Genomic DNA, 27527 nt, shown 5'->3' on the forward strand with positions numbered 1-27527 from the left:
TCAAAAAAGTTCAGCCAAACTAAACCATGGAAGAGACTGTGATTTTATCTCAGCCATCTGCTCATTTTATAAGCAAAGAGTGTTTGATATACTGGAATAAATTCAAAGTCTTCAATCTGTCTCCTGTCTAAGAAAAGGAAGACACTGCAGTTTAAAAATGGGGGAAATGTGATTTCCATTATTTCCTGAAGTATTAAAACATCTCTTGACTTCAGACTGAGACAGAACATTATGCCCAATTTTTATTTATTCTGGTATCCAAAACTAAGTAAATACTACAAACACAATTCCTACTACCACTAAATATAAATCAAATCATTCACAGAGCTTGATAAACATTTATCATACAGTTCTTAGCACCCTGGAGCTAGACACACACACCTACCTACCCTTTAAAAGAACAGGGCATAGCTAATTCATAATTATTAGCACATACTTTTGTTATTCATTCTCTATTAGAAAGCCTGGACATACACAATTGCTAGTCCAGCCTCCAGCAGTAATAGTATTCATCAGTAATCTTCTTGTGAGCTTTTACAATGGCCCTACTACTTGACTTCAATCAGCTGTAAAGCTCCTTTATTCTGTTATCACATCAGTGTGAGGGAAGGAATGCCAAGGATTGAATGCCCTCCTAAAGGAGTACAGTCGTGCAGTTAGCATAGCAATGAGCTTCATCTGACACTGACTAATGCATTCTTTCGCACACTCTCACTCTTGCAGAGGAATGCAAGCACGACAAAAATAAATAAATACTTGTGCAAATGCTAAAAAACACACCTACAGAATAATACACTAAATAGAGCATGTAACAGGTTAGTAAAGTATTTAAAGTTGATACAAACAATACAATTAATAATAGAGGTAACCGACAGCAGTTGCATTCCGTTCGTCAGAAGAAAGGAATGGGTGGAATAATCATTCTACTAGTGAGGAAGATTCAGAATTTTAATACAGTATGTCTCATCTATTAGTATCCAGTTCTCATCTATTAATGTACATTTCTCGTTAAATTCTTTTAATGTTATTGATGCAAGAATCTAAGCACAGAATTGTTCTTGATCATTACAATACAGGGATGAAAACAAGAGACAGTAAAAAAAATGAATGTCAGTGTTCTAAGCAGAATCTGTTAGTAGCTCAGTCTGTCTCCTCTGTACTGTTAGCGCTGTGCATATTGCTTTAACAGAAACACAGGGTTTAACCTGGTGTGAAATCTGCTTTTATGCATCCAGAATCTAGACTACTGCATCTACAAAGCTATCAGACAGTGCAGGCAAGAAACTGAATTGTCATTCACAATTTAATGTTTAGTTAAATGTGCTTTTTAGTGATGACTAAGACAAAGGTTTGGTTGCTTTTAATTTTTCAATTTAAAATACATCATCAGCAATAAACCATGACAGTAATCTGTGCTTTAAAAGGAAGAACAGAAGTGCATCTTTCTAGCTCAAGTATGTTGGTGATTTTCAGTAATAAATACACCATAATACATTTCAGGAAAATTTACATTTCAATGGCTAGTTAGGACAAAAAACATTTTCTAACCAGCTATAAAACAGTATTTTTCCTCTAAAAGAGTTATTTCTATGACTCCTTTCTTTTAAAATTCGATCATTTACTTTCATAATGATACTGAGAAATTACCACAATCTTGCGTAACTCTATCAGATATAAGAGCGGCCGGATGCCACAAAGACATCGCGAAGTTCAGAAACCAACATCTGAACCAATCCTAAGAACATTCTCTTTTTGGACATTCCGGAAATGTTCAAGGCCAGGCTGGACGGGGCTTTGAGCAACCTGGCCCAGAGGGAAGTGTCCCTGCCTATAGCAGGAGGTTGGAACTACATGATCTTAAAGGTCCCTTCCAACCCAAACCATTCTACAATGCTCTTTTAAATTCATACTAGCTTGCAAGTCCACTCATTCTATGAACTGTTTATTTGCTTCCTTATATTCACTAAGATAATCCAACTTTTTCCCATCAATTAAAATTTTTAGTAAAAAACATCTTCTTTGCAGGTGAGTACATTTAAATTTCTACGCTTTCCATTAAGAACCAAGAGAAAAGATGGTGTTGTATACTGCTAAACAGCTTTTATTATTTAATCAGAAGCAGATGATATCAATAAGCACTACATTCTGCAGTATTTTTAAAACAAATAAGAAAAAAGTGAAATCTCTCTGCTGTAAAATATCCGCCAGCATCAAACTTCTATCTAAAGAAGCAATCTTTGTGTCCCTTCCTAGGGATAAAGGATTAATGTGGCAAGTGAAGCGAGCTTCTGAACACTGCTTATAGAACATGAACTGACATCTCAGCATTGTGGACTCACTCAGCTGACGACACTGCCTTCAGGAGAAGCAGTGATCCAGTGACATAAACAGCAAATTTTCCAGTAGGAAAGTTTTAAATGTCTTTTTCTTTTGTATTTTGCAATCATTCTTGTGAAAAGATCAAAACTCAGGCGCAGAGGCTTCTGAAGGCCTTCCCCAGTCTAAACATAGCTAAAATTATTGTATCTTCCATGGTGCTACACGGTAGTATATGGAATTCTGTTGATATCTTTTCTGTAGAGAACTCTCACACAAGGAAGACATCAAAAGAAGTTACAAAAGGGATCTTTTTTAATTTTTTTTTTTTAGTGATTAACTAGAACATTAACTAACATATGAATTGTAGACTAACAAACAATTATTAGAACATGAAGGCAGTTAATGTGAACCACATCACAGGTGAAAATGGACCACAACAGAAGTGACTGCTTCCACCGAGGCTCGGAGACCTCTCAGTGTCTGAGACAATACAACACCCACAGCTCACAGTGTTTCAGTAAATAACATTACCCCAAACAACAAGGTTCTGCCAAAAGCACACTCCAGGAGTGCTTGCTGAACTGAAGTCCTTTCAGCACTGTTTGACTTGCTGTTTTTATACAACGTTAATGAACTTCTGGGCATCAATTTCAGCACTCGGTGTGAGACTAAAGTTGTAGTTAACCATGTGGTTTAGTCAAGAATTCTTCAGGATGCACAATACCAGATGTATTCAACAACGTCATACTTCAAAACAGTAACTAAATACAAAGAGCTTTCTGAATACAGCAGTATTTATTAGTATTTATTTACATTCCTGTAACCAGTGAAGCACAAAAAGGATAAAAGTGAAAAATATAATATGGCACTATTAAGTAAAATATTTAATGAAGATTCAACTCCAGAAGGTCTACTTTTCTACGCATACCAGTAGAGGTTTTGGAAATAAAACAAGGACAAAAAAATTAGAGCAACAATTTGGTGATTCTGGAAAAGGCTAAGGTGAGAAAATACAGGGAGGGAACAGCTTAAATCAATACAAATATAAACTCAGATAACTGTTAAAAGAACCAAACAGATTCTCATTACATTTTAATATAAAAATGAGAAATTTATAAGTTACCTTTATGAAGACTAAATTACTAAATTTTACTACAATAAAAGCACCTGTAGCATAATTCTACCTCTCCATAATTTTTAGTTAATGACCTACATTTGGCAATATGATAAAAAACCTAATAATGTATATTTAATTATTCACAAAATAACAGACTAGAATGCTGTCAAGTTAGAAATTGAAACAATACATATTTCCAAATATATCTGCTATATAAATCTATTTAGGATTGGCATTAATGCTTTGGAAGCATTTTATTCTTCACAGGATCTACCTTGTGAGAATGAGGAACTGTGTAAGACATAAATAATGAAAACTAGATTATTGGAATCTGAAGATCAAATCTAATGTTTGCTTGACACCAGGAAAAGTAACCAGTGAAACAGATACAGAGGAACAGAAGCCCTTGCTTCTGTGAGCAATCCTAACACCTAAAATGAACCATCTCTTCTGAATAAGAGTTTACTCTCACAAAAAGGACAACCTGTTACAATCCCACCCCAATGCTCCCCCCAGTTCTGATGAATAATTGTTTATCCAACTAAAGGCTTTCTTGACTTAATTGGAAAAGATGTTATTTGCCTATAACATAAACCAGATTTTGTATTAAATATTTGCATTGATTTTTATCTGTACCGTTCACTTCACCGCCTTCTTTGTCGGTGTTGAAACAGACTGAACTAAGAGGCCAGCTCTCCTCATGCATTTGGTGACCAGACAAGGTTAATTTCCCTACTGGGTTACACTATCAAATGCTGAAATAAAGCATGCATGAAACGAACAGCAGACAAAAATGTTTGAAAAAACTAGAGATGGGATGTTTTAGATATTGCTTTTACTGAAAAAAAAAATAATATATATATTTACATGAAAATATAATGCAGCAAACAAACATTTTATGTTTGGCTAAATTTACGAATTGACAGAAAACCTTCATTTTCAATGTGAAAAGTTGCTAAATATGGCAAAAGAAAAAATGCTGTCTATTTTTGCATGTCCATTTTAGATTTCTTCATATAATTTTAGATATACCAAATGCAATATGAAACTTTCTGACTACAATGCATAAAAATGCATCACTACTTGCCTGTAGAAAATAGTTAAAAATAGTATCTTTTTCGGTCTAATTTTTCTAGAGTTATCCCACTACTCTCTAGGACAATCTATGGAAACTATGTATGGAACAATCTACAGAACTCCTGTGTGATATATCTAAGACAATTTATTAGCATTCAGTTAGTTTTGAAAAAACTTGCTATATTATTATGTGGAATATATCCAAATGTTGTCAATACAGCTTCTGTGGTCCAATATGGCGACTCAAAAAGTATCTCTAGGTTGAATGACATTTCTTTGAATGTCAACACTATGGCAAAACTCAGGGAGGTGCAAGTTTTATGCAACATTTTCCCATCCTCCAGTACCTTAGCACAGAGATTTCTTGAGCCATGTTAGGATCTTTTTATTATCTAATGACAGGTTCATCTTAAAAGTCACTTTTTACATCCCTGTAAAATTCTGGACCCTCAGAGTCTTGTGACAAAGTGTTCCACAAGTACACTGTGTGATGCATAAAAAAGTTTCATCTAAAGTTTTAACCTGATGTCTTAGTTTCCTTCTCGTTATATTTTTCCTTTAAATGGGACTCAACTTCTTATGCCAAACATATTTTGTACATTTGTTCTGCATTTTCCCACATACCTTTTTTTTTAAAAAAAAATAATATATCTAAGATCTGTGTTATGGTTTACCCAAGTCCTGGGGCTTGTTACTGTTCCCAGAAAAAAATATTCTTAACTTTGATCAATTCTAGATTTCCTCCAATCTCAATACTGTTCTGTAGGAACACCATGGAACCATACACTATCAAAATTAAGCTTCTTTTATTCATTTTTCTGACATTTTCATAAAAACTTTATAACTTCAAGTTCTTGTTCCCAAGCGGCGACATTGAGTTCATGGCTAATGATTATGTTCAAAAATAGGATTTCCCTTTTCTCCTCAAATCTTTGTCACTTTACACTTGCATGAATGGAAATTTCAAATGTCATTTTATCCCTATTACACCATCTCAGAGCATCTTCCTGCCCTTTCTGCATCACACGTTCACTTCCATGCTTATTCTGAATAACCTTTTATCAGCTGCAAGCTTTCTTATGGTATTATTCCCCTTCTTTTCCTGATCGCTTGTGAAGATATTAAATATCTACATGTTAACAACTAAATGGATAACATTTATGTGACAGAAATACAGACAGAGCATACAGGAACAATTCACAGATGTCTTCTGATGAATTCAGTATCATTCCTCAAGTTAGAAACTAAATGTTAATGTAAACAATTTCCACTTCTCACACTAGAAAATTATAATCTTCAACTGAGATACAAAACAAAGAAAAACAGAATAGAATCTCCATGCGCATTTGAAAGCAACTCAATTACTCTCCTACATATATAATAACAGACTAAGTTCCTTCACAGTGGAAAAAAATAAGACACCTTTGGGTAATCCATCGATAGTTCTGTTATAGTCAGTCTTCAAACAGAATTACCTCAGTGTTTCCTGTTGTTATTATTTTCTAGATATTTCAAAATATGAAAGTTTACTGCAATTCTTACCAAATGCCCATTTAGAAAAACTCAGATGTAGTCAGTACAAAAATGCCTCACACCAAAATCAGAAGTTTATAATGGATCTCTGTTTTAAAAGATGACTTAGTCTGCAGGCTGAAAGATAATCACTCAGGTAGATAAAGTGGATTTTGTATTAATCACTAATATTCATCTATTCTCAAAAATAGAAAAATGTGAGAAAATTTCCTTGACAGAAATTCAGTTTAAAAAGATTCTACAAAAATTTGTACATTAGGTCTTTTAAAGTATCAGCTGTACATTAACAAACTGTACTTTAAGTACTGTTGAAGAGCAACTGGTAGGATATGGGTTTTCCTTTCTCATATCAGCTTGCCATTCTCATTTCTAAATCCTTTTCACTTTGACTCATCCATGCTTGCTTTCTGCTGAGGAAAGGGCATAAAAAGGCTTACTAGTTCAAATACTTAATGGGTTTATGAAGAAGAATGTTGTAAGAAGGATTGCTTTGACAGCTTGATTAGATTAACACAATCAATCAGTTTCAACAACATACGCTGTCCTTACAAATACTGGCATTACAGCTTCCTTAGTGGATGCTCCAGCACTTGAATCGAAAAGCATTAATATAAAATCTTTCCAATGCAAATTTGGATGGAAAATGAACTGAAGTATACTGAATAAGGGTGATGGCATTTACAAACACACTCATCACACCAAAAGAATAAATTAGCAAAAATGAAGCATAACCACCTGCATGTTTTTTACATAAGATGCATTTATATTTTTAAAAAGTACATGGAATTTGTAACTAGTTTATATATGGAAAATAACTTCACAATTTTCCTCCACACAAATGCCTTAAAGTATTTTGAATACCTGATGGTATAACAAAAATCAGATAAAGAACATCACTACATACATCAAAAGACAAGATTTTTGTCCTTGTCAATAGCAAGTGTATCATGGCAATTTAATTTAGGATGCTGATTTATGAGAATAAAGATGAAGAATAGTTTGGGTCTGTGTCTTACTTCACACTTGATTCAGCCTTGGATTTTGCTTCAGAGTAGATTTAATTTTAATCCCTCAGTGCAATTTTCCTGCCATTCGGGTGGCTCCAAACTACCCACGGCACTGCCTTGGAACTGATGTCTCCATTTGGAGACAGTATGGTTGAAATACTTCTACTCCAGAAGTAATGCCTCCTACTTTATTATGCTGACCAAAAATGTCACAGGCAGATGCTGGTGTTGTGGCAGGAACACGCTGAACCTTCCTACCAGAATTCCATTACATTTTGTTGCTGTGCAACACATGGCAGCAGAGGGGGCATCTGACAAAATGGCATCCGGCATGGAAATGCATACGAAGCAAAGATGCAGCACAGAATTCCTGCATGCAGAAAAAATTGCACCCACTGACATTCATTGACACTTGGTGAATGTTTACGGAGACTGAACATTTGATGTGAGCACAGCGGGTGGCGCATTACAGCAGTGAAAACTGCAACAATGGATCACCTCCACTACTGCAGATATTTTCGAGTGTGACATGCAGCATCTTGTTCATTGCTGGCAAAAATGTATAGCTGATGGTGGTAGCTATATTGGTAGCTACACTAAAAATTACTACATATTGGGCTACAGCTTGACACATCCTCACTAGATAAAGAGGAGGGGAATTGGGTTTTGCAGCTCAGAATTTGTTCCATCAAACAGTGTTATTGGACTCTTCCTATCTGTTGTAGCTTTCATGCAAATAAACAGGCAGCATTACTTTTGGAGCAACCTACGTACTTCAAAAAAAAAAAAAAAAAAAACAAAAGTCACAGGGTCACAAGTCATCTTCAAACTAAGATCCCAAGAGCATTTAGAGCAGCCTCTGTCAACACACGTGAATAACAACTTGTGCTACTGGCAATGCACAACTTCTACGTCATTGCATGATCTGTAATCTTTGTATTTCTCAAGCATCACAGTTAATAGTAATAAGAATCTTATTCTGTTTTTGCAATAAAATTTATTCAATACAAGTATTTTTTTAATGCAAAGTCTATATATATATTTTTATTACTATCTTGTGAAAAAAAAAAAATTATGGCATTTAATCCACTTCCTTCCAATTTGTATTGAAATCTGTCTTCCTTCAATCATCACCACTATTGTGGCTTTCAAAAGCAGCAGTAGCAGATGTTGGGTCACTGTCTTTAAAATATATGGTTTCCACAACAGCAATTTTTAATTTATTCATAAACTATTTTTTTGTGATTGTTTACAAAGTCATGAAAACAACTATCACAGAGCAGCAATTATGCTGCAGTTGTGATTTAGACTTTTTTTTTTAATCTCGAGTGCTTTACACAGCTTGATTTTGATTTTTAGCCTCAATGGAAGATATTACTACACTACAGAACATTGTTGATGACTTATCTGAAATGAATCCCACTCACTGCCTCCCATGCACAAGTTTCTTAACTGCTTTAAAATGTGCATGGTGAAAATGTGTGGTCAACAATGTTATGTATAGGAAGGAAATGAACGTTCTGACACAGACATTTCTTTCCAAGTAGCTGAACAGAATGGGCAAAATTAAAAAAAAAAAAAAAAAAAAAAAAAAAAAAAAGCTTAGAGATACTAGAAACAAATTAGTTCCTTTAAAATGAGCTGAAACTACTAGTAATTACTGATTTGAGCATTTAATCAGAATAGTCACTAAGATGATGAAATATTTCACAACCAGTACTTTCGAGTGCACATTCTATATTCTCTTCATAGATCTGAAACAACAGGACAACGTAACTTTTTGAACCAGTGTGAAACATAAAACTTCTTATGTAGAATTTTTTGGTGTTGTTTTGAAGTGTATCCTAACTAGTAAAGGTGGTAAATATTTAGTGGAATAATGCATACTCAAGAAAGTTCAGATGACAGATAAAGTTAGATTTAATTTGAAAACTACTATTCATAACTGATGGCACATTATCATTATTTTAGAACTTCTTCATATTCAGTGCCACACTGTAGCATATTTAGCATTAATTCATTTTCACTTATAAAAATACTAATCCCAATTAGGCAAAAAACATACAAAATTCAGCACAGATTTACACTGACTTTGAAATAGTGGGGTGGGCTTTTTTGTTTTGTTTCTATTCTTTCTTTAATCATTAATTCTTGAAACACATAATAGAATAATTCAGGTTAGAAAAGATCACTAAGATCATCTAGTCCAACGCTCCACCTACCACCAATATTGCCCACTAACCCATGTCCCTTGGTGCTACATCTACCCTTTCCTGAAAGACTGCCAGGGACAGTAATTCCACCACCACATTGGACATAGCCTTTCCCAGTGCCACTCCTGCTGAGAAAAAAATCCTTCCTAATATCCAACTTGAACCTCCCTTGGTACAACCTGAGGTCATTACCTCTCATCTTGTTGCTGTTACCTGGAAAAAGAGGACAACTCCCCACCTCACGACAACCTCTTTTCAGGCAGTTATAGAGAGCAATAAGCTCTCCAGTGAGCCTCTTCTTTTCCAGACTGAACCATCCCAGTTCTCTCAGCCACTCCCCATCAGCCCTCTAGGCCCTTCACAGCTTTGTTGCCCTTCTCTAGACACGCTCTAGAGCCTCCATGTCTTTCTTGTACTGAGGGGCCCAAAACTGAACACAGTGCTCAAAGTGCAGCCACACCAGAGCTGAGTACAGAGAGCTGATCACCTCCCTGTTCCTGCTCGCTGCACTATTTTTGATACAAGTCAGGATGCCATTGGCATTCTTGGCCACTTGAGTACGCTGTTGGCTCATGTTCTGCTGGTGATAATATCCTCAGATCCTTCTCCTCCACACAGCTTTTTAGCCACTTTCCCCAGTCTGTAACACTGCAAGGAGTTGTTGTAGCCAAGGCGCAGGACGCAGCATCTCGGTCTTGAACTTCATCCCATTGATCTCAGTCCAGCTATGCAGCCTGTCTAGACCCCTCTGAAGGGCTTTCCATGCTGTGTGGTAACACTAAAGATGATCCATTCCATAACCTTTCCCAGTACCAAGGTCAGGCTGACAGGCCTGTAGTTCACTGGATCCTTCTTACAATCCTTCTTACAGATGGGAGTCACGTCAGCAAGTCTCCAGCTACCCAGGGCCTCTCCAGTTGATTGGCACCACTGATAAATGGCAGAAAGCAGCCTGGCAGTCACCTCTGCCAGATCCCTTAGAATCTCGGGTGTATCCCATCTGGCTCAAGTGAGGAACAAAACCAACTGGAATAACCATTCTATCTGATTTAAAGAAATTTGTACCCTTCATATTAGGTAAGAACTGTAACTGTGTTTCTGTTTTTAATTGTGTGGGGAAGTAGAAGTAGAAAGTAGCTTGAAGCACGCAAGAGAAAAATATGATGAACAAAAAAAATCCAGCACAGGATCTACTATGAGAAGTTACAAAATAAGAAAACTAAGTGCTTTGATGAGGAAAAGGAAAAAAAAAAATCCATGGTATCAGTAATTGCCATCAGCTATCTTGGGAGAACTGTCATACAGGCATTCTGAAATACATATCTTAACTAAAAGAGTCAGGTCAGAAATGAAAAAAAAAAGTGGATATGCATATCATCAGCATAAAGCTGACAATGAAGCTATGAGGAAAGCCTCAGATCGCTCATGAATAGGATGGAGAAGTATTAAAAAAAAATGAAAAATGAGGAGGCCAACAAACCCTGTGAGACTGGAAGAAAGAGCAGAAAAGCTCCCGGCATAGACAGTCAAGGGCAATCCAAGCAGCAGAGCAAAGCACAAGACTGTTGTTTATCAGGAAAACAAGAAAGGCCAGAATATTAAAGAAGAAGCAGTCAAGAGCAAACGAGTAGCAGAGGCAAAGAAGAAAGAAGATAAGGACTTAATATTTCATGTAGTTCTAATAAGGTTGTGCATTCCAGAAATAAACAGTAATTATATATTTCATAATCCCACCACAAGTACCTCTGCTACTATAAATAAACCATTTTTACTGGATGTTACTGTATTTGTGAAGTACTGGTTTATCATTTCTTACAAAAAGTTGCATTTGAGTGTAGGTAATATGTCTTACATAAAGAAAAGGAGTTAAAAAGTATTTTAAAACCTTAACAGATTGTCTGTGCTGGCTGCTGGAAAGCTTTGTAACAGAAATACTCTGCTTCGAGACAGAGCAGGTTAATATATACACTTCAACCTACTATCTTCAGTGTAGTCTAATGTTCTATCATCTGCAGCTGATTAGTAGATTAATATGTACTAATTATTCTACATATGGTAGTGAGGCTGCCTGTTTTGTAAAATGGCATCAACCATAGATTTATTTCTGAATTTCACAACCCTATTTTATAGTAATTTATTTTGTTACTTACCTGCACAGAGTTCTGCTATTCAGAAATTTATCATGCATAACAATATAAATCACATCCTGTATTATTTCAAATTCTGTTGATCATTTTCAAATGAAACAAAATGCCTGCACTTCTGCTCCTCATAAACACTCCTAATTTGATTTAAAATTCCTAAGTTTTATATGCTTTAGAAACATCAGACATTCCTATATTAAGGCAGCCTACACCAACTATACACCCGCTATGGATGCTTTAATAAACTTAAAATACGGAACTAAACAACCGTGTAATGTGTTTATATTATTATACCGTCGTTCAGGTTTTAACAACGACCCACCAGAAACAAAAGGGGGGAAAAAATGAAATGTTGATCACTGTTTAGCTGCTAGTGTTCACTTCTAGAAATGTCAGTACCTAGGTACTGCAGCTAGGTACCAAATACTAGGTACTAACATCAGGAATTTGAGAAAACTAATTAGGTTACTGTTTTTAAATGCTGAACAACTTGTAACAAGTGTCAAGGCATGGAAATAAAGCTGAGCAAGGAAATGGTTCTGGGGGAAGAACAAGAAGCTCCATTCTGTGCTGCAGGATCTGTGCAAAGTTCCTTTTGCACTCTGGCTTCTTCCACTGGAGTTCTGAATTACTTACACAGAACCAATTGAAGAAAGTTTCTGCATTCAATACAGAAATATAAATAAGTACAAATAGTATCACAGAATGAAAAGGACCACAATGACCATCTAGTTTCAACTCCCTGCTGTGTGCAGGGTCGCCAACCACCAGACCAGGCTGCCCAGAGCCACATCCAGCCTGGCCTTGAATGCCTCCAGGGATGGGGCATCCACAGCCTCCCTGGGCAACCTGTTCCAGTGTGTCACCACTCTCTGTGTGAAAAACTTCCTCCTAATATCTAACCTAAACCTCCCATCTCAGTTTGAAACAATTACCCCTTGTCCTATCATCATCCACCCTTATAAACAGCCGTTCCCTTTCCTATTTATATGCTCCCTTCAAATAAGGTCAGAAGAATGTAGCAGAGTATCAGAGAAAACCCAGAACCTCTGAGCTTAAAGAATGGAGAGTTTGGCTTTTTTTTTTCTTTTCTTTAAATAGTACCCAATAGCAGAAAAAAAAAAAAAAACAGAAAATCATAACTTCAACTGAATCAACTCTAACCGAAAACCCTGTGATTAAATTGGCATTTTTTTCTTCTATTTTTCTCGTTTTGCATACAGCGAAGCTTACACTATTTGTTTTTCCTTTTAAATGCATTTAAGGTCTAGCAGTACATTCCTTTTTAAAGCAAGCAGTAAAAGGAAGTTTACTAACTCTGCTGTAAGGACATGTGGCTGCAAAAACCACACAGCTGACAGCACTTACCAGATTGGGTCTCTGCTTTTTCATGCTTCATCAAAGGTTCTTTTCATCAACAGTGAGCAAGTTTAATACAAACAAAGTCCCTGAAGACAAACCTGCAGTTACCTATTATTAAAGCTATTATTTGGCTTACAGAATGGTCATTTTGCATAGCAAAAAATGAAGAAGCCTCTGAATGTCACATACCAGTTTCACACTGTTGAGCTGGCGGTTAGAAAAACTATAGTACATTAAACAGACACTGGAAGAATTTCATTGAGGTAAGCCATGTGTAAGTGAACTGGAACAGGTTAAAACACTCCTCTCAATGGCAGCCCAGGATACTGTAGGTTTGGGGTTTTTTTGCTGCAAAAGTGCCTTGCTAACTCACTCTTGGTGTTCTTGCTCTTGCTCTTCTTGGTGTTCACCAGCACTGCCAAGTCTTTCTCAGCAAAGCAGCTTTCCAGCTCACCAGCCCACAGTGCTTACAGGTGTCTGAGCTATTGCTCTCCAGATGCAGGACTTTGAATTTCTGCTTGTTGAACTTCATGAGATTCCTCTATGCACCGTTCTCAGGCTTGCCAAACTTCCCTTCCCATGGTGGCCCAATCCGTGGCACATCAGCCATGCCTCCTCATTTTGCGTCACCTATGAACCTACTGAGGGTGCACTCCAGCCAAGTGCACAGGTCAATAAAGAAGATACTGAACAGTGCTAGTCCCCGTACTGAGTCCTGCTCGCTAAGTCATTAGTGCCTTGTCTTTGAGTGAACGTTGTGCAACTTATCACAAACCTTTGGGCCCAACTCTTCAGTCAATCTTTAAATACACCTCATAACCCATATTCATCAGCTTGTGTATTTACGTTGTTCCAAAAGTAATGCCTCCTATTCATTTCCATGGAAACTACAATAGAGTGCAATTACACCATTTGATACAGCACATTCTCAGCTACAAAGCACTGCTTTACAACAGTTACCAAAATTAGTTATGCATTTTTGCCAGCTATGAACAAGAACCTGCCTGCCACACACATAAAACTCTAACCCAGCAGATTTCTTCCACATGGCTGGATTCAATTCCACTCCTTTGCTTCATACGTACTTCCATGCCAGGCGCCATTTTGTCAGACTGCCCCTCTGCTGCCACGTGTTTTACAGCAGCAAAATCTAACTGAATATTGGTGGGCAAGTTCAACAACTACCACACCAACAACTGCTTTCGTCTTGTCCGACAAGCTAGACAGTACTGCAGACCACTGCCAGATGAGTTAACAATAACCACAAAAAGGGGTGATTTAAAGAACTATAATCCCGTGAAACTAGGTGAGCCAGGAGTTGTCATTATCACTCACAGTCACACACTGAAATCTTGACTTTTGTTATTTATACAAATAGAAATGTTTCAGTCTCAGCTGCCATTTTGTTTACAAAAGATATTTTATGCTCTCTCCCAAACATACCTTAATTTTTTATGCTTTCAAGAAAAAAAAAAAGCAGAATAAAGTCAGATGACTCAACATGAGGTCTTCTACATAAATCAATGTATTTAAATAAGATCAGCTATATCAGCTTTACACAGCATACTTCATTGACCCATACAACATTATAAATTAAATTTTTAGTTATTTTCAAAATATGTCTCATTACAAAATTTTAGAGAAAGACACATAATTCAGTAAGTAAAGGACTACACAGTCACTAGAGATACTAATTTTTAATCTACCTAATAAAACACAGAACAGTATTATGAAAGTCCAATTTTATAGAATGTAAAATATGAACAAAATTAGAAAGCATACACAGCATGTGTGAGAGAGACAATTTTCTCTTTTCTTGTATAAAAACATGATTTTTTTCACACTTTTAAAATAAAAAATATTACTAAAAAATTCCTACAGAAACAGAAAACTACTTTAAAGTAGGAAGGAAGGAAAACAAACTATTTTCTAGACCACATCTAACATTTGATTATCATCGTATAAAATGCATCAAGATCCTGATCAATAGATCACTTTAAAGTACATGCTTAATTAACTAAATTCATTACTTGCTCAACTGAAGTCAATGAAATTACTCACATCCTTTAAGTTACACAGAAGAGAAAATACTTCATCTTATCCATTCTGCATGTGCAATTAACTTCTGTTTAGCCACAGAAAAATTGCCATCTATTTCAATAGCACTAGAGGCTGTCTTAGGAAGTTGAATGAAGAAAAAAGCGAATGCTTCTCTACGCATATCTTGAGGTTTAACTAAGCAGCACACAGCCGTTTACTCACTCCACTCTGCCAATGGGATGGGGGAGAGAATCAAAAAAAGAAAAACAACCAACAAAGTAGAACTCATGGGTTGAGGTAAAAAATATTTGCTAAGACAGAAAGGTAAGATGAAAAAAACAGTAATATATACACACACAGAAATACATATGGATTTATAGATACACACACAGACACAAAACACGTGATGCACAAGCAATTGCTCACCACCCACCACCCACTGTCCAGCCAGTTTCCACGCAGTAGGAAAGGAATTTTAACTTTTTTTTTTCCTTTCAGAAACTTGGAGATCTTCCCCTTTTTAGATCAAGTATCTGGAAACACAATATATGTGTTAGCAGGTAATGAAAATCTGATCAATACACTCAATGGACCCTAAAAAGAAATTTGGCTGACCGTCTACTCTAAGCCATAGAAAAGCTGCCCCTAAGCTTCCCTGTCTTTATTCATTAGGTCTCCTTGCACTAACATGGAATCTTTGATGCCTGATACAGCACTAAACACAAACTTACAGTAAGATACCTACATTTTTACATTCATATGTCAAACTTAACCCCACCTTTACTGTTACTGCACAGGCTGGGGAAGTGGGCTCAGGTGAACCTCATGAGGTTCAATAAGGCCAAGTGCAAGGTGCTGCCCTTGGGCCATGGCAATCTCAGGTATTTGTACAAACTGGGGGGAAGATCTCCTTGAGAGCAGCCCTGCAGAGAAGGACTTGGGGGTCCTGGTGGATGAGAAGCTGGACATGAGCCAGCAGTGTGCGCTTGCAGCCCGGAAAGACAACTGTGTTCTGGGCTGCATTAAAAAAGGGGTGGGCAGCAGGGAGAGGGAGGTGATCATCCCCCTCTACTCGGCTCTTGTGAGGCCCCACCTGCAGTACTGTGCCCAGGCCTGGGGCCCCCAGTACAAAACAGATGCAGAGAATGAGTCCAGAGGAGGGCAACTAAGATGATCAGAGGGCTGGAGCATCTCTCCTGTGAGGAAAGGCTAAGGGAACTGGGCTCTGGGGAGACCTCACTGTGGCCTTTCAGTACTTGATGGGAGCATGTACACAGGAAGGGGAAAGACTGCTTACGAGTGTGGATAGTGATAAGACAAGGGGGAATGGTTTCAAACTAAAACGGGAGGTTTAGGTTAGATATTAGGAGGAAGTTTTTCACACAGAGAGTGGTGACACACTGGAACAGGTTGCCGAAGGAGGTTGTGGATGCCCCATCCCTGGAGGCATTCAAGGCCAGGCTGGATGTGGCTCTGGGCAGCCTGGTCTGGTGGTTGGCGACCCTGCACATAGCAGGGGGGTTGAAACTAGATGATCTTTAAGGTCCATTTCAACACAGGCCATTCCATTATTCTATGATTCAACTAACAGTAAGTTCACAGGTTACAAGACCAGAAACTAGAAATCTTGGAATTTCAGGTCCAACAGACTTCTAATGTCCATGTATTCACGAATAACATGCAAACCCATTCAAAGGCATGGCAGATGATCAATTTTCCTGCCAGTTGTATTTAAGCACCTGCTACAAGCATTAAGTTTTATAATTGCTAGTACTACTGTTTATTCCTCAGGGTTCAGATAAATGTCACTATACAGAGGCAACCTAATACTCAGTCCTCATGGTCCCTAACTTTCTCTGTAGGTACTACAGAATCTGAGCAGGCACACAGGCACTGCTAAGGCTGGTTCTTCCTATAATGAAAAGAAAGAATGTGAAAATAAGCAGAGGACTAAGCAGATGAGATTTTTTGATTATTAGATGATATGGCTAAGATCACTATTAGGAAAGCTGATGGGCTGGCTGAAGTGTAAAGATGATTTTTCAATTTGATATAGGGAGGAAGTCAACTTTCTTCATTGGGTTTTTTTTTTGTGGGGGATTTTGGTTCATTCCTGTTTGTTTTAGTTTGGTTGCCTTTGTTCTTATTGCTTGTTTGTATTATAACCTTGTTTGCTGAAGCAAAGCATACAGAGCAGTACAGGGGGAAGATGAGGATATATAATTGCAGATCACAGTTTGGGATAAGAATGTACAGCAAGATTAATGATCTGCTTAATTTGCTTGCATGAGGAGATTGGGAGCCTTGTCTCACACTAAAAGTCAAAATTAAATAGGAATTAATAAACTAAACCTTGATAATCAACAAGAATACCAAGTGTATATATACATTATTGTAATTCTACAATTCTACAATTTAGATTACATCCTTCCTAGGAGAAACCCTGAGAACTTATATAAATATGAATGAGTGCTTTTTAAGGTCAGAAAAATTGGTACTCAGAAACATACAACCCTTATGCATGTTCAAGTCTGTACAAAAAGTTATAGTTGAAGATAAACTTTTTCTTACTAACATCCTTAACTTCTTGTCTGTCAGTTTTACGTTACTCCAGATTGCAGTTAGCAGAAGATAAACAATAAGAGGTCACTGACTTCAGTGTTATGCCACTGGAATATAATTGCCTGCCAAAATAAAGTCTTAATGAGCACAACTCTTGGCAATGGGAAGTTGCCTTGGCAACACAGTTGTCCTGGCAAATAACTATCCATGTGGTATAAGGTGATGAAGTCAGTTGGCTGACAAAGACTGAAAAAGTAAAAAACAAAACAAAACAAAACAAAACAAAAAAAAAACTTCACAATTGCTAAGGTTGAAGGGAAGCTGTAAGCATCAGGAACTAATGTCATAGGGGAAAAAACTAACTTGAACACAAAAGGAGAGTTAAAGTAAGGATGTTTTGTTTGAAAAGGAAATATTTGGATTGCAAACCTTGTAAGTAAAAGTCCTCTTACATTTAGTATCCAAGAACTTTTGATTTTAATTACATCTTTAAAATTAATTATAAAGAAGATAATGTGAAAAGGTGTGCTCTTGAATTACAGTGAAAGCAGGGACAATTGCAGCTCAGCTCAGAAGAGAGCAGAATAGTGAATTCCAGCTCTGAGGCAGGCAGGAAGCTGGAGAAAACATTCCTCATACAAAAATGAAAGATAACAGAATCAAAGAAGAAGGTATAACTTGACTACAGGCTCCAGAGGCCTCTGATGCTTCAGAATCCAAGAGATTACCTTACAGTATATTCCATATGGACAAGAAGCCATTACCAAGTTAAGCAGTATTTTACCTTTATTTCCTAAGAAAATTAAACTTTCACATTTGCATTTTATGTCCAGGAAGGAAAGGTTATGTTCCACCAGGTCTATCTCTCCCACTTCAGAAACATTTAACCTGCTGGCCACCTTCAATCAAATTGACAAATGTCTATAAATCCTACTCGTGTATAAGTAATTGGATATTAAATATTCACATGTCCAAATATTTTCATCAATTTCACTTAGCTAGACCCTGACATTAATTGTTGTGGAACAGGACAGAAAGAGGACATGAATTAAAGAAAAAATAAAATACAAGAAATGAAAGGGCAAAAATAACAGTAAGATTAGTATGACTCAGTAAATTACTGAACGATCTAGAAAATGAACAGTTTAGTAGAGAAACAAACTTAGTGAGGATAGCCTAAGAAATATATCCGGCTGCAAAATGCTGCAGAGAGCTATCATACCACTGACCAATAAAATGGATGAACTATGATGATGTTTTTTAAACTGTAACATTAGATGTCCATATTTGAAGAAAATCCTCCCCCCGACCCTGCCCCAACAAAAGCTATGAATTAGTTGCTTAAGTTATACAAACGAGCAAAGGTGAAAAAAAGCATGTATGTTACCATGCTGGACAACAGAAGTCCAACCTGAGACACAATAAAAGTAAGCATTAAGTAAGAGGGAGAGAAAATAAATTTCAATCTCTCCTTGTATAAGAAAAGTATGTAAATTGCTACCTGAGGACTTGCAATAATACTTGGTGTAAAGAAGACACATTTTTCAGAAAACTTAAATAATACTTATTTTGAAGAAGGGAAGCATCAGACTCTTGGACAAGGAAAAAATAACTAGTTCCAAGAAGGAAAAAATAGACTGGTAAGTTGTAAATAGTACTTCACTCACCTGTTTTGCAATGTATACAAAGACTAGGAGAATTCAGCTTCATCAGCCTTCTAGACAGCTGTATGTAGACTGCTATACAGCAGTCAGCAAAGTGGTACTAAACAAAAAGGCTTCCTGGCAGGATTAAACTTTAGGCTGTACACTTGAAATCTACACTTTCCAATGGCACTTGCCACAATATATTTAAAACTGAAAACTAATATACTGCGTCAGCTTTCCTTTTTTTTGCATTCACATTTTGTTGCATTTTTTGTTGTTTTGTTGCTGTTTCTCCCAAACAATTTCAGATCCACATAAATTTTAATACCCAGCTAACACAAAAGTCTGAGTAAGTTTCTAACAGTGTTTCTCAAGGAAATTATGTACTCCTACAGAGTTATTTACACAGAGAAATCACTGCAGGACTGACAGCACAGAAAGGTAATTTGTGTAAGAACATCAGGCCAGAAGATCAACAGTAAAATGAAAAATAGAACTGCCTCATCTCAAAGAGCAGTCAGTACAGTACATTATCAAATATCAGGAGAATTTAATGGCACCATTGAGAGTTTTCCTTCAAGCTCCCAACTGCCCAGAAATCAGATGTTGTCCTGAATTCAATATTCAAGCATAGAATTAATAATAAAAAAAAAAAAAAAAAAAAAAAAAAAAGACGAGACTTTTACCCAATAGTTAAAATTTAACTCAGTACTACTTCACAACCTAACACTTGTATTGCTTCTAGGAAAGGATGAAGGATTTCAAATGGATGCTACCACTGTAACGACTTTTTGCACTTAAGAGAAACGTACACAGCTACATAAATACAGTGGATCTTAAGAGGGCCTCAAGGACAACACAGATTTTTAAGAAAGAAAATCAACCTAAATAAAAAGTTGATGCAGACTTCTACAAAATGTCTTAAAGTGAATCAAGGTTAGCCTCAGAGACTTTGACAGAAAACCTAACTTTTTAAAATATCTGTTTAGTGTTGAACAGCATAGATGTAGAGCATATACATATCCCCCCCACATTCCAATGCAGAATGCTGCATCATTTAGGTCAGAGTTAACTCGTTGTTTCAAATATGCAAACAAATCTTTAACTCAGTGTCAGTAACCACCCCCAACTCCAAAAAGGAGCAAACATAAAACTAACATGCATAATCCCTGAATTTTTCTGCCACCATGCTATCTTAGTTTACCAATTCTTTATGCCAAAAAATGTGGCAAAAGGTAGAATAAAAAGGCAAGAAATAATAGAAAGATAAATCTGAGCTATTATATTACATTATTGGGCTGTGAAATCTTTCGCATCTGACAAAGTCTATGTCCATCCATGTAGTACAGTTCTATAGATTTAAAATGTGAGTGTCTTAGGCATTACTTCACGAGCAATATCACTTTCAAAAATATATATAAAATATTTCAAGCATTTATCGTAAAAACAAAACCAAACAGAAAAATGCAAAGACCAAATCAAGTAAAGAAAGGAATAATTCACTCTCATTAAAATGCAATTTGAATTAAAGAATAAGTAAAACAAAACATTTACAGCTAAGAAGCTCTTGCAACACATTCTTTGTAAGCAGCATGCATAATGTCCTTAATTTTCCTATTTTACAAAGTTCTGCTTCAGAAGACAGTGATAAATTTTAGTGGATTTCAGAGACACAGCTACAGAATACCAGAGCGTTTACTTAACAGAGGATTTGGGAACCTTTCCAGTTCCCTCTGCCCCTACACTTTAACTAGATCAACCACAGGTATTTTGGATTATATGTTCAATGACTTACTTCACAGAGCATAACAAATGACTGATGAATCCCAAATTAAACTAGACAAAAACATGATACCAGATAGAGAACCTTTATTACAATTCAAACCAAGACAGATCTGGATAGCATTTAAGTGCCTGATCCTATTCTCACAACATTAATGGAAGAGCTGCAAAGAATTTCAAGAGACATAGCATGGTTCTAACCATTCTAGATAACAATAGTTATCTATCACACCAGGAAATACACAGCAGAAGAGTGCTGTTGTTCCCCTGAAACCTCCCAATGTAGTTCATGGGAAAACTGGGCCTACTCTGAGAATAACTAAGTTGTAATTTAAACTGGAAACATCGATATTTAGTCCATATTTTCTCTGAACTGAAGAAAACGGTCAGCTCGGTGAGGCACGACTCTAGCTGTGATAGTAAGAGGGGAAGAGCAAGGAGACAAAAGGTTTCCTTCTGTGAAAACAACAGTGCAACCCTCTTTAAAGAAAGGCCGCTGTTCTTGTATCCTTGCAAGAGAAGGGAAGCCGCTCACTGTTGTCCTGGATGTCCTCATCAAGTGGGGGAGCCAGAACAGACACCCAGTACAGACTCAATGGAACCAGGCAGTCTGTCCTACCCAGATACCTCTTCCCTGGCAGTGCTCCTCATCTCTGACAAAAGTCTATCATTTAAATAAATAATTAAAAGAATTAAAAAGAATTAAAAAGTAGAACCAGAAGCTGCTGGAACACTAAGAAATAGAACTAACGGTTTTTTGCTAATACCAATTCTTTTGCTTGACAGTTGAGCAAGAAATTATTGAGGAAACTAATTGCCTCAAGTAGAGGTCAGCAACACAAGGAATTCTGTCTGAATAAACAATAGAACAAGACTAATTACAGAAGGATGAGCATTTCTCTGTGCTGGAGAGATGTATGCTAGTTTTGGAATGAATAGTTAAGGGGGAGGAGAGGGAGTGTGAAGCCTGGAACTCAGAATCTATGGAGAACATTGATTAAACAAAACTCAATGTTTTGTTTTTCTGAAGAGGCAGAAGGAGTATGGTCATTAACACATGCTTTGACAAGGGTACATTTTAGTACTACAAATTGATACCTATATAAAGTGCTTGGGTTTTTTTAAGAGCAAAATGATGAAAACTTTTAATGTTTCTAAATGGTAATGATCACGGAAGACTCATTTTATTATGACTCTAAATCAAAAGGTTCAAGAAGAATAACACAGAAACACACCTGCATGTTGGAAACACACAGTCAGAGATATGGAAGTGTAATAAAGTACTTACTTGGTATGTGTCCCATAATCTGATGGTACATCGTAAAGGGACTTCTCTCATCAGTAAGTTATTCATCCATCGGAAAGCAAATTGCAAATATTTCACCTCATGCTGATCCAAGTGTCTATGAACTTGTTCTGAAGACAGAATAAACCAACATTTTACTGAACCTTTCCCAAAGTCCTTAACTATCAAAAGTAGTATCTGAAAATTAAATAATCCTCTGATCCCAAATAGTTTAAAATGTGGTGATGCATACAAATAAATACATAACATTACAAACAGAAACATGAGAAGGAAATACTTATACAGTGCACTGGACTTATTTTTCTTCCTTTGGATGACTTAATGGTTCACAATGAAAAAAGATTAAAGTCACAGCTTCTCAATATACAAAAAACCAATCTACAAATTTATAAAATGAAATGAATATGTAGATATATATTCACTAATTTCTTACATTAAAAATTTGAGGCAGGACTACAAGCAACAAGATTCGCAAATAATGTAACGTTTCGAAAAATAAAACACTGGTAATAAAAAGAAGACAGTAATAAACAAGCAAAGAAGTATAAAAGAGAGCATAAATATAGGCTGTATTCACTTGAAACAGAAAGTTGAGATTAATGCATGCAAAACAGAACTATTTAAATTTAAACAAATTGAAGCTTAAATAATTTATTAATATGAAATAAATACAAAATTTTAATAAGTATCAATGTATCACGCGTCATTTCTATCTTTAGCAGAACTGATCTGCTAGCTGGACTCCTTTATATTTAGCAAAATTTACCTCCAAAAGAATTGCATTCTGTTAAGTGGTTTTAGCTAACATGCCATAAATTTGCAGAAACGCTGATGTCTTATTTCATCTAAATGTATGACAAGAAGTCTTTGTTAAGGCCTCAATAGGACATCTATATTCTATTTCTTTGTGAAAGATTTTTTTGCTACCCCTGTTCTCCTTCATCTATACATTCACAGAAGTATTCCAGAAGCTAAGACAATGAGAACACTCTGATCTTCCAAATTCCACATTTATCAGAGCTAAAAAAGCACTAAAAAAGTACATGAACAACTAACATCCCAGAAGTACAGTGGCACTGTTACAAGACGTTGTATAAAGATTAAGGTAGCAGAAGCCAAATAACATCTGAAATATATGAATTTTTGTGACCAAAAAGATCAGCTTTCCATCTGTATTACCCACTGTGCTTCCTGGGGCCTCTGTGTTGAAGCAAGCAGGCCAGAGAATAATGGAAATGAACGCACAGTACAAACTTACAGAAGTAATTTCACCCATGCCAGCTCCATTTAAATTTGAATACTGTACAAGATTGTAGGGGAGCCCAATAATTACTGTTTAACAAATTATTTTTTTTAGTTATTCAAAATTCTGATAGCTTAAAGGCTTAGAATGAAATTGTATCATTCTCTTTCTCAATACACATTGTATGGCTCTATATGAAAGTTTCAGTAAATATGGCGACTGACTTTCAGAGAACTGAAAGTTGTTTCAATATGGAACAAGTAAAAACGTTTCAGATTTTAAAAACAATCAACAGGGAGCCTTTTTGCAAATCAGAACAGTCACAACACATTACGCCAAATGTTCACTGGCTCCAAAAGTGTCTAAAAACAAACACCTTCATTTTCAACAGTTAGAGACCTTGCATGCCTCGCAGGCACTAACAGGTACAGAACCACTATCATGTGTCTGCCTTTGCTCTAGGGAAATACAGCTGCAAGTCACATATGCTGAAGTGAAATACCATGTTAAATTTATTTCAGATACCTATATTGCAGACTACAACACTCAGATAATCAAGTAGAATGCAAAAACAGTCAGTTCTATTTCTAGCTGATGTACTAACTCCCAAACACCACCTAACATTTTTGTTCTTCACACATACAAACGTATTTCATTTGGTTGCTTGCAGACATCAAAAGTAATGAAGAACAATAAATTGTGCCAGTCTTTATATTTCAACTAGTGTTTAATATTCATAATGAATTTCTTGGAAGTTGTTTTCTACTCTAAAGAATTTGAAAAACAGACTCCCGAACTCCCTGAGTTATGTGCAATTGATGTAAGACGGGAATAGAAAATGCAATGACTGAAAGGGCTCATTCTTCCTACTTTGTAAGTAATTGTCAGTAATGGGCTATTTTGCTGATAAAGGTAATTACGACAGTTGTAATCTAAATTTAAATTTCCCATTTCACTGCAAATTAGCACGAGTCAGCAACAAACAAGCAAGTTATGTAATTATTGTCAACTTTCAGATCTCAAGTATTTCACAAGATACACTTTACCGCATTTTCAGACAGCAAAACTGTGTCATAGTTAAGAAAAAATACAACCTGTACCAAAATGAAAAAAGCCCAAGATTTATATTTACTAAGGTTCCCAATTTTTAAAATAAATATGTACACAGAAATGGTTTTAGTGAAGCAAATCTTAAAAAATATGTACAATATGAAAATGTTTTCTTATGTAGCATATCAAGAAAAATGTATATTTCATCTTCTAGCATTTCTAATTACTGATAATTTTAATAAACACACTTACAGAATATATTAATTTGTTTAGGCATCCTGAACACTAACAATAGCGAAGTACGTCTCACAAATCCTCTTACTCTGGACTTCTGGAATAATTCTATCCATCACATCTCTGTTAAAAATCTTTGTAGCACCTATTCACTACAAGATTACATCAACATGTGCTTTAAGCTTTTTAAAAGCCAAAATTGGGTTTCTATGAATTCATCAAAAATTTCTGAAATTAATTCTGAGTACCTAATGTTGTAACATACTGCTAAAATTTTCAGTGTCTCATGGAAGCAGAATCTATATGCATAAAATATTTATTGTTGTTTAGTGCCAGCTTCTCAGGCTGTTTTACTGATTTCAGAATTAAAGGTGTATGTGATTACAGATTCAGAAACTAAAGCACAGTTAAGGCCAAAATAACCTGCACTAAAACATGATGACTTAAGGCTGACCTGACTGAGGGACGCTGACAGAACAAGAGCTGGGAAAGTTTCCACATAAGCAAAGGAATAACAAAATAATAGTAAAATGATGCTTGAATTGCCAAATTACAGTGGCACAGCATGGAGCTGCATCCATCTGCGTAATTTATTACTTTGCAATACTAGCCATTTATTGATGACCTTTATTTAAAGAGTCCTATCAACCTTTGTAATCTTTTCTGATGCTCGACTCTAAACCTAGTTTTGACATTTTTGAAAATGTGGGGTTTTTCATAGTTCATACTTCAGCATTTCGTTTTTAACTCCACTTTATCATCACTTTATACATATTTCTAAAGTAAAACAAAAATAAAATAAAACAGGCTAATTATTAAAACATCATCTGAAATGCAATTAAGCATATCTGACAAATAAACAGGTCTTTTAATACAAGGGAAGGAAGAAAAAGCATGTATTTGTCTTTATTAAGATTCTTCTTAAAGTGGCTACAGTTGCTACAAGAGTATTTCCTTTGGTACCAATCCAAATCAAATAAAAAAATAATGGCAGAGGTTTTGTTGACACTTCTTAACACAGAATAATGCCTGTGGTCTTTCTACTCGATGTATGAAAATGTGCCAAGAAATATACTAGCACTCTCAATTTCAAATGGCAGTTTAGCTGGATTTTCTTCCTTCTGGGCCAAGCCAATAAAATCAAGTGCAATAATCTAAAAATTCAGAGACTAACGTAACGGAAGACAAGCCAAAGAAGTTGAACAATAAAGAGGACTGACATTTCAGAAAACAGTTTCCACATCTACTACATAGCAGAATTCTTACTGTCAAAATTCTCCTTGGTTTTGCATTTGTCGTTTTGTTACTTCAAAAAGGACTGACATTCCAAAAAAATAAAGAAAAAATGATCATCAATGATCTTGGAGATAATAATGCAGGCAAAGCATGGCACTCCAAACTCAAAATCTCTTCATTTTGAAATACACAAAGTTTACTGCAGAATTAACATAAAATCCTAATTTTCTATTAATTTTCTAATGACTCTTTTGAAGGTTCCCTGAATGAATATACAAATTGATAATAAAGTTTTTTAATTAAAAAAAAAAAAAATATTTCCTAGGCAGGTAATAATCTCATGGAGGAATGCAGTGGAGATTGAACAGTATTTCAGAGCCTCAAAAGCACTCAGGATCTTCATTCACCATCTATTTTTTCCACTAATTAACTTTTGCTATTTAATATTAGTTAATATTTTTGTAGAGACTTTAACAAAACAGATAAATAGACCAGTATGATCCAAATGTTTCCTCCTGTCTTCTCTTTTGTAAAACAGATAATACAGCTGTAGAATTTTCTAGCTAGCTGTTTTTGTTGTTTTGTCTACTGAATGTAAAATCCAGACACCTTTCTTCCCACGTCAAATGTAGTAAGAAATGATTACCTATGACTTAATTAACTCACTCAATTTGTCAGCTAATGTTGACAGTGACGCTTCGTAACATAGGTTACGGCAATTTCATATTTAAATGTTTTAAAAGCCCCATGACAGTCAAATACTACGTTTGGCATTTCATTGCCTGACAGTTGATAAAATTTCTCTCGCACACCACAGTGCAAACATTTATCTTTTACTTGCCAGATTATCAATTAAATTTGGCTACTGTTTATTAAAAGATGAAACTACAGAAAAGAAAATCACGTTTAATCTCATATAATAATAATAATAATATATATTATTATTATTATAACTCTCAATGAGTTATATGGAACATGCTTGCAAGGCCGAACTTTACTTAACTGTTAGATTACGAATAGGAAATGCCCCCCATGTAGCACTGCCACAGTTTTTATAAACCTGAACTGCCAGTAGTGATTTTCCTCCCTATGTAGTACTGCAACTTCTCAACTACAGAAAAGTTTTCACAGCCCATTGCAGGGATGAAATGTTATGTACAATCTCTGCAAATAGTGTAAAGTAGCAGATTTCTTTCCCAGTTTGTTCGTAATGCTGTGACTTGGTTCTTGACAGTCTTTGCCATCATTTACAAAACTTCAGTACTGTCCTCTCAGCTGAGCAAAGCAGGCAACTGGCCAACCAACCAGATTTTATTCTAAGCAATTAAGTGTTACAGTAAGTAATTCTACCTGACTGAACTTCCTAACAGCACGGAGAGTTATTAAAAAAAAGACAGTACTGTGACATCAACAACAAGTAACACATCTGAGAATATTGCTGCTTGCTATGAATGCCACCAAGGGTAAACTTGTGAGAGCAGAATCTCGTGATGAACTGCCTGCCTCTGACTTAAAATAAACTCTTGACAAAACTGGTTTTGGTAAGCAATGCTTCCCTTTACTGAAGGCAAGTTCTGCATTTCATTCTTTAGTTTTGAACAACGTGGAGATGGTTTGCAAAATAATGAGCTTATGGGAGACAAAGAATTTGGAGCA

At 35.9% G+C, this 27527-nt stretch overlaps 1 protein-coding gene across 3 annotated transcripts in view; it reads right to left on the minus strand.

Moving 5' to 3' along the window:
* The window catches only part of TBC1D22A (TBC1 domain family member 22A), a gene marked incomplete at both ends in the record, with an annotated part of 151961 nt that overhangs the window by 48920 nt on the left and 75514 nt on the right, over positions 1 to 27527 (minus strand). For all 3 annotated transcript variants that reach the window (XM_079534708.1, XM_079534707.1, XM_079534706.1), the window contains one exon: positions 22091 to 22218. In XM_079534708.1, coding sequence (XP_079390834.1) covers positions 22091 to 22218 — 128 coding nt within the window. The remainder of the gene's footprint in view (positions 1 to 22090; positions 22219 to 27527) is intronic.

Source organism: Tetrao urogallus (assembly GCF_951394365.1).
Source record: "Tetrao urogallus genome assembly, chromosome: 1".
NCBI classification, from domain to species: domain Eukaryota; kingdom Metazoa; phylum Chordata; class Aves; order Galliformes; family Phasianidae; genus Tetrao; species Tetrao urogallus.